Here is a 13190-nt window from a genome sequence, read left to right on the forward strand (position 1 = left end):
AAGAAGCTAATGAAACAGAGAAATTTGGATACTTGATATGAAAAAATCATTAATATTTTTAAAGTGTGAAAATGGTATTATGATTATGATAAAGAGCCTTTGCTTTTAGATATTCATAGTGAAGTTTAATTAAGGGATATGCTTTCAAATGCAGTCACACGTCACTTAGTGACAAGAATATTTCTGAGAAATGTGTCGTTAGGTGATTTCATGGGTGTGCACACATTAACATGAAGTTGGAAAAATGGTGCAGTTAGATTTCTTGATGCAGGGTTGCCACAAATCTGTTCACTTCATGTCTCTATGTCACATTTTGGTAATTCTCGCAGTATTTCATACTTTGCATTACTATTATATCTGTTTTGGTGATCTGTGATCAGTGATCTTTGATGTTTTGTAATTGTTTTGGAGTTGTATGAACTACACCCATTTAAGATGGTGAACTTAATTGGTCAGTGTTGTTTGTGTCCTGATTGCTCCACTGAACAGCTGTTCCCCATCTCTCTCCCTCTTCTCAAATGTCTTATTCCCTGAGGCACAACAATATTGGAATTAGGCTAATTAATAACCCCATAATGCCCTCTGTCTAAATGAAGGGAAGAGTTGCCTATCTCTCACTTTAAATAGAAAGCTAGAAATGATTAAGCTTAGAGAGGAAGGGATGTCATGAAAGCTGAGATAGGCTGAAAGCTAGGCCTCTTGTGCCAAACAGCCAAGTTGTGAATGTAAAGGAAATGTTCTTAAGCGGAGTTTAAAGTGCTATATTAGCCAACACACAAATGATAAGAAAGCAAAACAGCCTTTTGCTAACAGGGAGAAAGTTTGAATATTCTGGATAGAAGATCAAATCACCTACAAAATTCCCTTCAGCCAAAGCCTAATCCAGAGCAAGGCCTTAACTCTCTTCAATTCTGTGAAGTCTAAGAGAAGTAAGGAAGCTGCAGAAGAAAAGTTGGAAGCTAGCAGAGGTTGGCTGATGAGGTTTAAGGAAAGAAGCTGTCTTCATAACATAAAGATGCAAGGTGAAGCAGCAATTGCTGATACAGAAGCTGCAGCAGGTTATCCAGAAGATCTAGCTAAGATCACTGATAGAGGTGTCTACACTCAACAACAGATCTTCAATGGAGATGAAATAGCCTTTTGTTGGCAAAAGATACCATGTTGGATTTTCATAGCTAGAGAGAAGTCAGTGCCTGGCTGCAACGCTTCAAAGGCCAGGCTGACTGTCTTGTTAGGGGCTAATGCAGCTGGTCACTAAGTTGAAGCCAGTGCTCATTTACCATTCTGAAAATCCTAAAGCCTTAAGAATTCTGCTAAATCTGCTCTGTGCTCTAGAAATGGAACAACGAAGTCTGGATGACGGCTTATCTGTTACAGCATGGTTTACTGAGTATTTTAAGTCCACTGTTGAGGCCTACTGCTAAAACAAAAAACAAACAAACAAAAAAAAACCAACCAACTAAACAAAAACAAAGATTCCCTTCAAAGTATTACTGCTCATTGACAATGTGCCTGGTCACCCAAGAGCTCCGATAGAGAGTACAAGGAAATGAATGTTTTCATGGCTATTAGCATAACACAACATCCATTCCGAAGCCCATGCGACTTTCAAGTCTTACTATTCAAGAAGTATATTTTGTAACGCTAGAGCTGCCATTGATAGTGATTCCTTTGATGGATCTGGGTAAAGTAAATTGAAAACCTTCTGGAAAGTGTTTACCATTGTAGGTGCTGTTAAGAACATTCATGATTCATGGGAGGAGGTCAAAATGTCATTAATAGGAGTTTGGAAGAAGTTGATTCCAACTTTCATGGATGACTTTGAGGGGTTTAAGATGTCATTGGAGGAAGTCACTGCATATGTGGTGGAAATAGTAAGAAAAGTAGAATTAGAAGTGGGGTGTGAAGACGTGACTGAATTGTTACAATCTGATGAAACTTGAACAGAAGAGGAGTTGCTGCTTATCGATGAGCAAAGAAAGTGGTTTCTTGAGATGCAAGCTACTGCTGGTGAAGATTCTGTGAACATTGTTAAAATGACCACAGAGGATTTAGAATATTTCTTGGCTGGGCGTGTTGGCTCATGCCTGTAATCCCAGCACTTGGGAGGCCGAGGCGGGCGGATCACGAGGTCAGGAGATCGAGACCATCCTGGCTAACACGGTGGAACCCCATCTCTACTATAATTACAAAAAAATTAGCCGGGCGTGGTGGCAGGCACCTGTAGTCCCAGCTACTTGGGAGGCTGAGGCAGGAGAATGGCGTGAACCCAGGAGGTGGAGCTTGCAGTGAGCCGAGACGCGCCACTGCACTCCAGCCTGGGCGACAGATCGAGACTCTGTCTCAAAAAAAAAAAAAAAAAGAATATTTCTTAAACTTAGTTGATAAAGCAGCAACAGGGTTGGAGAGGATTGACTCCAACTTTGAACGATGTTCTAATGTGGGTAAAATGCTATCAAACTGCATCTCATGCTACAAAGAAATATTTTGTGAAAGGAGGAGTTGATTGATGCAGCAAACTTCATTGTTGACATATTTTAAGAAATTACGACAGCCACGCCAGCATTCAGCAAACACCACCCTGATCAGTCAGTAGCCATCACCATTGAGGTAAGACCCTCCACCAGTAAAAATATAGTGACTTGCTGAAAGCTGAGATGATCAGTAACATTAAGATATTTTAAAGTTAACTAATATACTTTATTTTAGACATAATGCTATTGCACACTTAATAGACTACAATATAGTGTAAACAAAACTTTTATATGCACTGGTAAACTAGAAAATTCACGTGGCTTTCTTTATTGTGGTGGTCTGGAACAGAACCTGCAGTATCCCCAAGGTATTCCTGTATGATCTTATGGGACCACTGCTGGACATTGTGGTCTGTTGTTGTTGACTGAAATGTCTCATGCAGCACATGACTGTAATACAGTGGCAGGGGGGAATAGCGGCTGTATGTGTGGAGGAGGTATAAATGAAACAAAATTGGTCAAATGTTGCTAATTGTTAAACTGGGTGGGGAATACATGGAATTTCATGCCTACTATAAATTCCTACCATAAAATTTCACTATAAATATAAATTCCTACTATAAATAAATACATGGAACTTCATTCCTACTATTAATGAAGGTAGGCTTTTCCTACTTCATTTATCGTTCTACCTACCTCTATGTATGCTTGAAAGTTTCTTTAATAAAAGTTAAAAAAAAAAAAGCCCAGACCAGGCTCTGCAACCATGTGAAAATATGCTTTAATGCAGTGAACTGCAGAACATCCTCATGGTTAGATTTGTAGGTCTTCTCACTTTTGTTAAAACGACTCAGGAGTTGTGTTCCATATGTTTGTAGCATTAACACCCTTGTGAAGATCAGCAAAAGTGCAGGAGCCATGTTGAAACCGCATGCACCAAAACTCATTCCAGCTCTGCTAGAGTCCTTAAGTGTACTGGAGCCCCAAGTTCTCAATTATTTGAGCCTCCGGGCGACAGAGCAAGAAAAGGTGAGTGGATAGCACAGGCATATTGGTAAGTATCATGAGGGAAGAGCCCTGTTAAGATACCAAGGTTCATTTGAATGACACTGTCACTACTGTTACCAGAACTCACCCTCTGTCACCACATGCAGTGTTTTTACTGTTTTTTGGAGAGAGGTTGTCAGCTCATACGCTGTCTTGTGAATTGGATGAAAACTGACACTTCCATCTAAAAAATGAATTAACATTTGTTTAACATAGTTTTTTGTATGTTTCAATTTTGTTAGGGCTTGGATCTATACCTTCAGAGTCCTTCCATGGGCTCCCTCGCCCTGTAAGCAAAGAGTATTTGCACCTAGACTTTGGCATATGTCAAAATCGTTCTGCTTTTTAGGTGTGATGGAGTCACCTGGTCTCTGATCAGGGTCATTTTTATTTTTATTGTTTTGGAGACGGAGCCTCACTCTGTCACCCAGGCTGGAGTGCAGTGGCACCATCTCGGCTCACTGCAACCTCTGCCTGCCAGGTTCAAGTGATTCTCCTGCCTCAGCACCCCGAGCAGCTGAGATTACAGGCGAGCGCCACCATACCCAGCTGATTTTTTTGTATTTTTAGTAGAGACAGGGTTTCACCATGTTAGCCAGAATGGTCTTGATCTCCTGACCTCGTGATCCACCTGCCTCAGCCTCCCAAAGTGCTGGGATTACAGGTGTGAGCCACCACGCCCGGCCTGATCAGAGTCATTTTTTAAAACTTCAGATGAAACATATTTATTGTGAAAAGTTAATACAGAAGGATAGAAAGTAACCCATAGAAGGTCTCCCCATCACCACAGTATCATTCCCTGAGGAGCGCCTGCTGTCAAAAGTTTCCTGTGCCTTCTCTCAAATTCCTTTTTAGTCTTAGGCTACCAAACCAAACAAACATACTAACTTAAAAATAGTATCAGACTGTGAATGTTGTTCTGTGATTTGTTTTTTAAATTAACAGTATATCATGTCTATATATACACTTATTCTTTTTAATGTATATATAGTGTTCTACGGTGAGGTGATTTTGAATTTTTGATGGAGAGGTTTTGCAGCCTCAAAGGTTTTAAGTGTTCTTTTTTTCTCCGTACCTTTGGCACTGTTGAATAATGTATGTGTGATAACAGGAATCTCATTTTTCTGATTTGCACTCTTTTCCTAACATTGTCCATTGCCTTTTCATATTGTATTAGTCGTTTATATTTCTTCTGTGATTGTGTTTATATTCCATGCCTATTTTTCTATTTGACTTTTTTAATTTATATTTTTTTATTAGAACTGTTAAACTCTGTTATATACAACATGTTTCCTCTGTTCACTATTTGATCTTTAACTTGCCTAAACTTCTCTCATAACTTACTCTCTTTACCCTTTGCCTCTAATATTGCTGTTTCTTCTTCATTCATTATTTTTCCCTCTTTCAGCAGTAGACTTGCTCCTTCCTGGGTGCCCATAGGATGTTTACTAAGCATTGAGAATTTGGAAACATAAATTCTAGTCTAAACTTTGTAGCCCTAGGCAAGTCACCTGTGTATGCCTTACTTTTCTCCTTTATCATATCTGGATAGTGTTAACCTCTCCTTCAGCACAGTTGTTAGATTAAAATACCTTCTTAGATACGAAGGGTGATTACAAAGTTAAAGAACTGCACGTATAAAATTTTCTACTGCTTAGACACAATTTTAAAAACCTTAGAAATTTATTTAGTCAGTTCCTTTATTTAGTGGATGGAGAACTTCAGGCTCAAGAAGGCTGGATGACTTGCCCAGAGCCATACTATGCTAATTTCTTAACTGTTATCTGAATTTCTCACATGTAGTGTGGTGCTGGTTCCCCTGGTAAATTGTTGAGTGTAGGGCAAAAGAAATTAGAGTTAGACTTGATGTTTGCCTTTGTTATAGCTACGGATTATTTTTTTTTTGAAGTTCTTTAGTTTGGAAATGAAAGTCTTTTATGGGTGTTTGTGCGGATTATTCCTAATTAATTGAATGTGCTGAGTGACTTTAATTTCTCTTTTTTAGGCTGCGATGGATAGTGCTCGGCTTAGTGCTGCCAAATCTTCTCCGATGATGGAAACAATCAACATGGTGAGTGTCTTAAATAATAATGAGAGGGTTTGTTTGCTTACCTGAAAGTGTAATTCTTCAAAGTCTTCAGGCTACGTTAAATGAAGCAGAGACTTAATGGGATGAGTCAAGCAGCTGTTGTGACTCCCGTTTTTTCTTAGTATATTTCTCTTTTCTTCTCTCTTACTAAGTGGAATAAATAATTCCCCAAATACCGGAAACAGTTGGTCCAAATTTGTATTACAAGGGACAACAGCATATCAAGAGCTCTCTATAAATTTACATCTGTAGTCTTTTGATCTGCCTATGCAGAAAGGTTCAGAGTTGTGCCTGTGCCTAATAGTTATCTTTTGGGGGAACTAGGAAAGTTATTATAAGCTGGAGGTATTTAGTGAAGTAGGTAACATAAATGTAGGTGAAGAGATTGGGCAATGTCAATACGTTGTTTTAGTCATAGGAAGGCATTTGCAGTAAAGAGCTGCTTGGCACTCTGAGGTTCTGTTTTCTAAAGTTCCTGGAGTCTTGGTAAAGTTACTCTGTTGTGCATTCCCTGTAGTGGTGAGTTAGCTATGATTGTGTTTACTGGAAATCAGTTTGCTAAGCAGATCTGTACCTTTAGCAGGACTCTGAAGGTATAGATCCAACCCCTAAAAAAACTGAAGTGTACAAAAAACTGTGTTAAACTGGTGAAGAGAAGTAGTTATTTTTTAGTGCCTGCTGGGGGACTATTACCAAAATTTGGTCTAAGAATGTTATGTCTTGGTTGGATTATTGGGGGGAAATAAAAATTTAAAGAAATAGGAATAGTTAGTGAATACCATTTAGTTATATTCATTAGTAATAGAAAACATGTTAATTGCATTTTCAGAAATAAAGGCCAGCAATTTATAGGAAAATTCATCTAAGAAGTTGACTCATTAGAGGGGGTTTGGTAGGGTAGGCCCACTGCAGAAGATCAATATTTAGTTTAGGTTTTTTATACTAAACATGGATTGATAAAGAGGAAGTAGGCCCAGAAAGATTCTTCATTCTTGAGTAATTATTATTTTTCTTTTTTAGCAAATTGATGTTTTTCATTTTTTTGTTTGTTTTTAGTGTTGAATCACTGATGAATAATTTTTGTTTGTAGTACATTAGTGGTTTTAATATTGAAATCAGAGCAGAAGCAAACAGTGATTTTTCAACTTCATGTCAAATCCAGTGGGTACACGTTTGACAAGGGCAGTTTTTAATTGAAGATGTGGTCCTGACTTATTTGCCAAGGCTTACCTTTATATTTGTCCTTTTTCAAAAGTGCCTGCAATACCTTGATGTGTCAGTGCTGGGCGAGCTAGTTCCTAGGTTGTGTGAACTGATCAGAAGTGGTGTAGGTCTTGGAACTAAGGTAAGTGTGCTTTTCACAAGAGGAAATGTGCATCTTCATTAGTTTTGGCCATAAGGATATAACAGCCATCATGTTTGAAATTCATGTTTTACCACAAAATCTAATATTGTTATACACTAACCATTTTATTTCTGTGGTTGCACTGGTAACTGAAAACATGTAACTGGTTCAAGAAATAAAACATCTAACTGGAGTTCCAGTAAGTATTATCTTAACTTATTTAGTGGAATCATTTCTGTTCTCTGGTTGCCGTGTACATACCCTCTGGGTTGTCATTCATTAGCAGTTCATGGAAATGCACATCCAGTTATTAGGGCATGGATTGTTTTAGGTGGCAATTGCATTTTTCACAGAGGGGTCAGCAGTGTTTGAATAGAAAAATGTCCTAGTTTTCAAGATCTTTGAAGGATCAGACACCTCCCTACCACCCTTTTAACAACAAATTAATAACTCACATTTTATCTTACAACAAAATTAACACTTGCTGGTATTTTAAAATTTTAGCATTTATAGATTAGGAGAAAGTTAAAATAAAAATTATCCAGAATTTTGCCATACAGAGATAACTGCTGTTAATATTTTGAAGTGTTTCCTTCCAGTCTTTTCTGCACATGTATCTTCTGCAATGTCCTCTTCTAATGGCTGTATGATACTCCGCTGTATGGATGTAACATCGTTTATTTTACTCCATCAAGGAACATCTGATTTGTTTTCAGTTTTTGAAAAAATAGTAAAGCACTGTGATGAATATCTTCAGGCACACCTGAAGATATTTGGTTAAATTTCTGGAAATGGAAATGTTAACATAGTGATGGATAAGATGACATATTTTGCTTTTCCAGAAGATTGTACCAGTTTTCTTTCTTTTTCACAATGTCTGAGATCACCCATCTTTTTCTTGGAGGTTTAAAAAAAAAATCTCTGCATTGCTAGTTTAGGAGTTTTCCTTTTCCTGTATTGAATCCTGGAGGGGGTATTAGGCTTCATGTATTTTGTATGTTTAAATTTTTGGCACCTAAGCCAATGGTTTGGTAGGTAGAACATTGTGACCATCAGATTTAGACCTTTGCTTTTGTAACCCTGTAGGGCGGCTGTGCCAGTGTCATTGTGTCATTAACTACTCAGTGTCCTCAGGACCTAACACCTTACTCAGGTGAGTTTGTCAAGTGATGTGTGGTGATATTTTTGCACAGCCCTGTCTTGTGTGACAGAGTTTTAAAAAGGAAAAATACTTATCATTCAGACCTGCCTGTGATGCTGTGTGCCTTTTCTCCTCTTAGTCCCCTGACTCCTTCGTTTCTTTGTCTGCAGGAAGTGCAGAGTTTATCAAGTTTAGCAACTTTTCACTGTTCATAAACATTTGATTATTCCTTAGTGGTATAAGGAGGTAAAAGTATCCTCTATTCCACAGGACTTACCATTGATAGCTGATTTTACATCAGCATTTTTCTCTTCTTAGATTGGCTTCTAGACTGGACTAGTGTTATTTATATACCTGGCTCTCATTTTTGCAACTTTTTCCACGATATTCTAGTTTAATTTTAACTTTATATCAGGTGAAAGGAAGCAAATGGATATATAAATAGAACATTCAGAAATCTAAACTACTGTGGAGTAAATCAGATGTTAATTACAGGGTTAGGTTTGTTTGGGTTCTGGGAACAGAGTGGCACATTTGGTCAACCAAGTATCAGATTTTTTTCTCTTTATTTCTGCTAGGTAAACTTATGAGTGCTTTGCTGAGTGGCCTGACAGATCGGAACAGTGTGATTCAGAAATCTTGTGCATTTGCCATGGGCCATTTAGTTCGGGTGAGTTAAATTTCTTGCTTGGTTAAATAAAACTCTTTGACAGTTAAAAGAAATACTTAGGATTGTTTCTTTTTCAGACCTCACGGGATAGCAGCACTGAAAAACTCCTGCAGAAGCTCAATGGGTGGTATATGGAGAAAGAAGGTACCTTTCTTTTTCTGTTTTATGTCATTTTAAATTTAGATGTTAACAGCCCAATAAAACAGTACAAATTAGGTCTTACCCTCCATGATTTTATGTGATTTGCTAGAAACATTTGTTTCTTTTCTTTTTTTTTGAGATGGTGTCTGGCTTTGTCGCTGAGGCTGGAGTGCAGTGGTGCTATCTCAGCTCACTGCAATCTCAGCCTCCTGGGCTCAAGAGATTCTTGTGTCTCAGCCTCCTGAGTAGCTGGAACTACAGGCACGTGCCACCACGCCTGGTTAATTTTTGTATTTTTTGTATAGGTGGGGTTTCGTCATGTTGCCCAGGCTGGTCTTAAACTCCCAAGCTCAAGCTATCTGCTCACCTTGGCCTCTCAAAGTGCTGGGATTACAGGTGTGAGCCACCACAACCCAGCCTGCTAGAAACATTTCTGATTTACCTGTTTGTTTTGCTATTATATGAGTTGAACAATAGCCTGTTTAGATCAGTTACCCTTAAAAACAATAAATATCATAAAGATTTTGGTTTCTCATTTTCAGAACCTATCTACAAGACCTCTTGTGCTTTGACTATTCATGCTATTGGACGATACAGCCCTGATATATTAAAGAATCATGCAAAAGAAGTCCTGCCTCTGGCATTTTTAGGCATGCATGAAATTGCTGATGAGGAGAAATCTGAAAAAGAAGAATGTAATTTATGGACTGAAGTGTGGCAGGAAAACGTACCTGGTTAGTAGTGTGGCCTGAGTTAAACCTGCCTCTTAGAAGAATCACAGCTAGAATTTTTTACTTGCACTCATTATTCATAAACTCCTCTAAAGTTACTTTCCCAGGACCTTAGTATGCATCCTGTTTAGTTTTAAACCCATCCAAATTGCTGAGTTCTCAAGGTTGGCACTCAGGATTTTTGTCTTTACTCATTCATCACTGCCCACATGAGAGAATATAAACTCTGTGAGCAAGGAGAGCTTTACATTTTTAATTAAGAGTGTGATTTTATGTGGCCTTAGAGTATTTTAGGGTAGTTTTCTAAATGTGTTTTTCACCTTGTCACATATTAATGGATGACGTCCATTTGTGCGATACATTCCTGTGGGCACCCAAGTTCGTAAAGTTCTACTGTTGTGAGAATAAGTCACAATACCAACACACTTTCTCTCCCTTTGAGAGAGTGGTGTGTTTTAACAGTTGAGAATCATTTCTTTTAGACTGTTGGTCACTGACTTTTTTTCAGGCTTAGAAAAATCAGTTACTTTTTCTTGTCACTTAAAAGTTGTTTTAATTTTGCTTTCCTAGGTTCCTTTGGTGGCATTCGATTATATCTGCAGGAGTTAATTACTATTACCCAGAAGGCTTTGCAGTCTCAGTCCTGGAAAATGAAAGCCCAGGGTGCAATTGCCATGGCATCAATTGCAAAGCAAACTAGCTCTCTAGTACCTCCATATCTTGGAATGATACTGACTGCATTGCTGCAAGGTCTGGCTGGAAGAACGTGGGCAGGAAAGGTAAAGGAACTATTCATGCCCAGTTAAAGGGATTCTGACTTCATCTTTCATTTCGCATAATAATAACAATCTGGTTTTGTGTAACTTCTAATGGATTATTTTTGTGAACCAGATTTCCTAGACAGTGGAAGCTTTGGGTAAACCTTGCCTGATTAACTGTGGTATTTCCTCTCAAACTGTAACCCATGTGGCCTTGCATAATGGACAGTAGTGCTGGAGATAGATACATTTTTCATATTCAGCCTTCCAAGCTACGTCTTAAACCAACTTGTCAGCATTTTGTACCTGTTGACCTCATGAACAGATCAGGATTGGGCATAAAAAGATCAGGAGTGGGCATATGTGAAATAGAGTAGCAAGGTAGCCTGCCTCTAAACCTGGGGCTGAAGATGCCCATCTCTGGGACCTATGAATTAGTAAGTTATTTTTTTACACAAGGGCTTTAGTAGGATTCTTACAGTGAACACTCAGTGGGGAACATGAGATTGTGGTAACCTAATGATCTTTATGTTGTAAAGGTCAATAGTGGCCCATGCAAGACTGAAGTAGTACTGGACATCATTCTAGTTCTGTGGTTGACACTGTTTTCTGTGAGACCTGGGTCAAATCAGTTTTTTAGGCTTCTATGAAATGGAGGTGAAGATAATTATCCTGCGTCCATGGTTTGGAATAAAACTTGGTGGGTGTGCTTAAAATTATGCATTAAAGATAAGGTGACTATTGTTAATTTTTGTTGTCGTAGTTATCAAAAATTCCTAAGGTAATTGTAATCATAGTGTAGAGAGTGTAAATGACATGTTTGGGCTTAATAGTATTTCCTCATCTTTCAACTCTTTAGGAGGAGCTATTGAAAGCCATTGCCTGTGTGGTGACAGCTTGCAGGTAAATGTTCTTTCAATGAAGATGCCATTTCTTAAACTGAACCCGAAAACTGCAGCCTTTATTAACTTAACTTCTGATGCTTTTGTATGGACCCTGTAGTGCAGAGCTGGAAAAGTCTGTGCCCAATCAACCCAGCACAAATGAAATTCTTCAAGCTGTTCTGAAGGAATGTAGCAAAGAGAATCTCAAATACAAGATTGTAGCAATCAGCTGTGCAGCTGATGTCTTGAAGGCCACCAAAGAAGACAGATTCCAGGAGTTTTCTGACATTGTCATACCTCTCATCAAGAAGGTAATACCACCTGTATCCTCAGTTCTGGTTTATACTTTAAAAAGAAAAAGTTAAAAAATTGTTTTCCCCTATGTCCTGATTATTAGGATTAGTTTAGGTGCAAGTAGCAGAGAAATTCCAAAATATGGCCTTAAACAAGATAGTCAGTGCTGTGTTTCTCACAAAACGTTGGGAGCATCACTAAGCGTTGAGGTATTCCGGCTCTTTACAGCTCTGAACTCTGCCATTTCTAGGGTGTGGTCATCATCCTCATGGTCCACAGTGTGTTTGTGTTCCAGGCAGGAATGCAGACGAGGTGAAGCAAGGATGAAGGATCACAGTGAGCATGCCGGTTCTCTCTTGAGGAGAGTTCCTGGGTACCGCTAGATGGCACTTTGACTTATATCCATCCTGTTGGTCAGTACTTAGCCACACCTGGCAGCAGACTGAGTCTTCATTCTGGGTGTCCATTTGCCCTGCATGGGAGAAGGGGAGAGTGGATTTGGTAGTGAATGAACAGTTTATGTCATAATAAGCTTTGCCTTGGCTAGTAAGCTAAGCCACCCCAGCCATCCTAGAGTAAAGGCAAGAAGCTCAGTGTGCCATGTGAATTGCCTCTGCCATATAGTGGAGGATTTGGGTCAGAAAAAGACTCAGGTTTCACGTGGAAAATGGAATACTCATTTTTAAAAGTTGGGCACTGGTCCAAAAAAAAAAAAAAGGGAGTGTGGTTTCCCTATTTATTTGTGAAACATGAAATATTTTAAGTAACATTCTTATTTCTTATTGCTGCTATTTTGCAGTTGTTTTCTTTCAGTAATAAGGCTATTTAAATAATTTCCATTACAAACATAGTGATAGCATATGGATTTGGGAGACTTGTGTTTTAAGTTGATTACATCACTAGCAAGTTGGACCAGTTGCTTCTCTTAGCCAGTGTTTCTCTGTCAAGAAAGAGTTTGGATTTAGATCATTACTGAGTTTCTTCCATCTTTAAAATCTGATTCTAATGCAAGTCTTTTCATGTTATGCTCAAAAGACTACATATGCAGTATTTTTTAGCTTTTGTTTACAGATTCCTGTAAAGTATTGCCTAAATTTATTAGAGACACAGTATTCTGGTTATAAATTCTTGTTGTAAATAGGGAAGCTTATGGTAGAGAATTTATCATTTAACTCTTGGTTAATAGCTCCTGCCCTGGTTGGTACCCTGATAGCTTTAATAGTATACCTGTAACTTTGAAGAAGAAATATTACATTTTCTTTTCTTTGATATATCCTAGAACTCACTTGAAAGCAGTGGGGTCCGGACAACCAAAAATGAAGAGGAGAATGAGAAGGAAAAGGAGCTCCAGCTGGAATATCTGCTGGGTGCCTTTGAAAGCCTGGGCAAAGCCTGGCCCCGAAACGCGGAGACCCAACGTAAGCACCAGAAACCGCATTTGAAGAAGTGCTGTAACCAGAGGTTACTTAATGAGAGCGAAGATTTTCTGTATGACAAATTATACTTATTGTTTCTTATCGAGCCTGATTGATTAATAATGAGAATTATCCAGTGAAAGTTTTTTGTCTACATGAGTCTATGATCTCACCGATCATTGTACCGCTGCAGCTAGGGCT

The 13190-nt window shown here is 38.5% G+C and overlaps 1 protein-coding gene across 3 annotated transcripts in view; it reads left to right on the forward strand.

Moving 5' to 3' along the window:
- Positions 1–13190, forward strand: part of ECPAS (Ecm29 proteasome adaptor and scaffold) — a 126193-nt gene that overhangs the window by 106077 nt on the left and 6926 nt on the right. For all 3 annotated transcript variants that reach the window (XM_055271514.2, XM_055271516.2, XM_055271513.2), the window contains 11 exons: positions 3353–3503; positions 5527–5592; positions 6866–6955; positions 8042–8108; positions 8675–8766; positions 8844–8910; positions 9450–9641; positions 10209–10417; positions 11256–11299; positions 11399–11591; positions 12854–12992. In XM_055271514.2, coding sequence (XP_055127489.1) covers positions 3353–3503; positions 5527–5592; positions 6866–6955; positions 8042–8108; positions 8675–8766; positions 8844–8910; positions 9450–9641; positions 10209–10417; positions 11256–11299; positions 11399–11591; positions 12854–12992 — 1310 coding nt within the window. The remainder of the gene's footprint in view (positions 1–3352; positions 3504–5526; positions 5593–6865; positions 6956–8041; positions 8109–8674; positions 8767–8843; positions 8911–9449; positions 9642–10208; positions 10418–11255; positions 11300–11398; positions 11592–12853; positions 12993–13190) is intronic.

Source organism: Symphalangus syndactylus, chromosome 3 (assembly GCF_028878055.3).
Source record: "Symphalangus syndactylus isolate Jambi chromosome 3, NHGRI_mSymSyn1-v2.1_pri, whole genome shotgun sequence".
NCBI lineage: Eukaryota > Metazoa > Chordata > Mammalia > Primates > Hylobatidae > Symphalangus > Symphalangus syndactylus.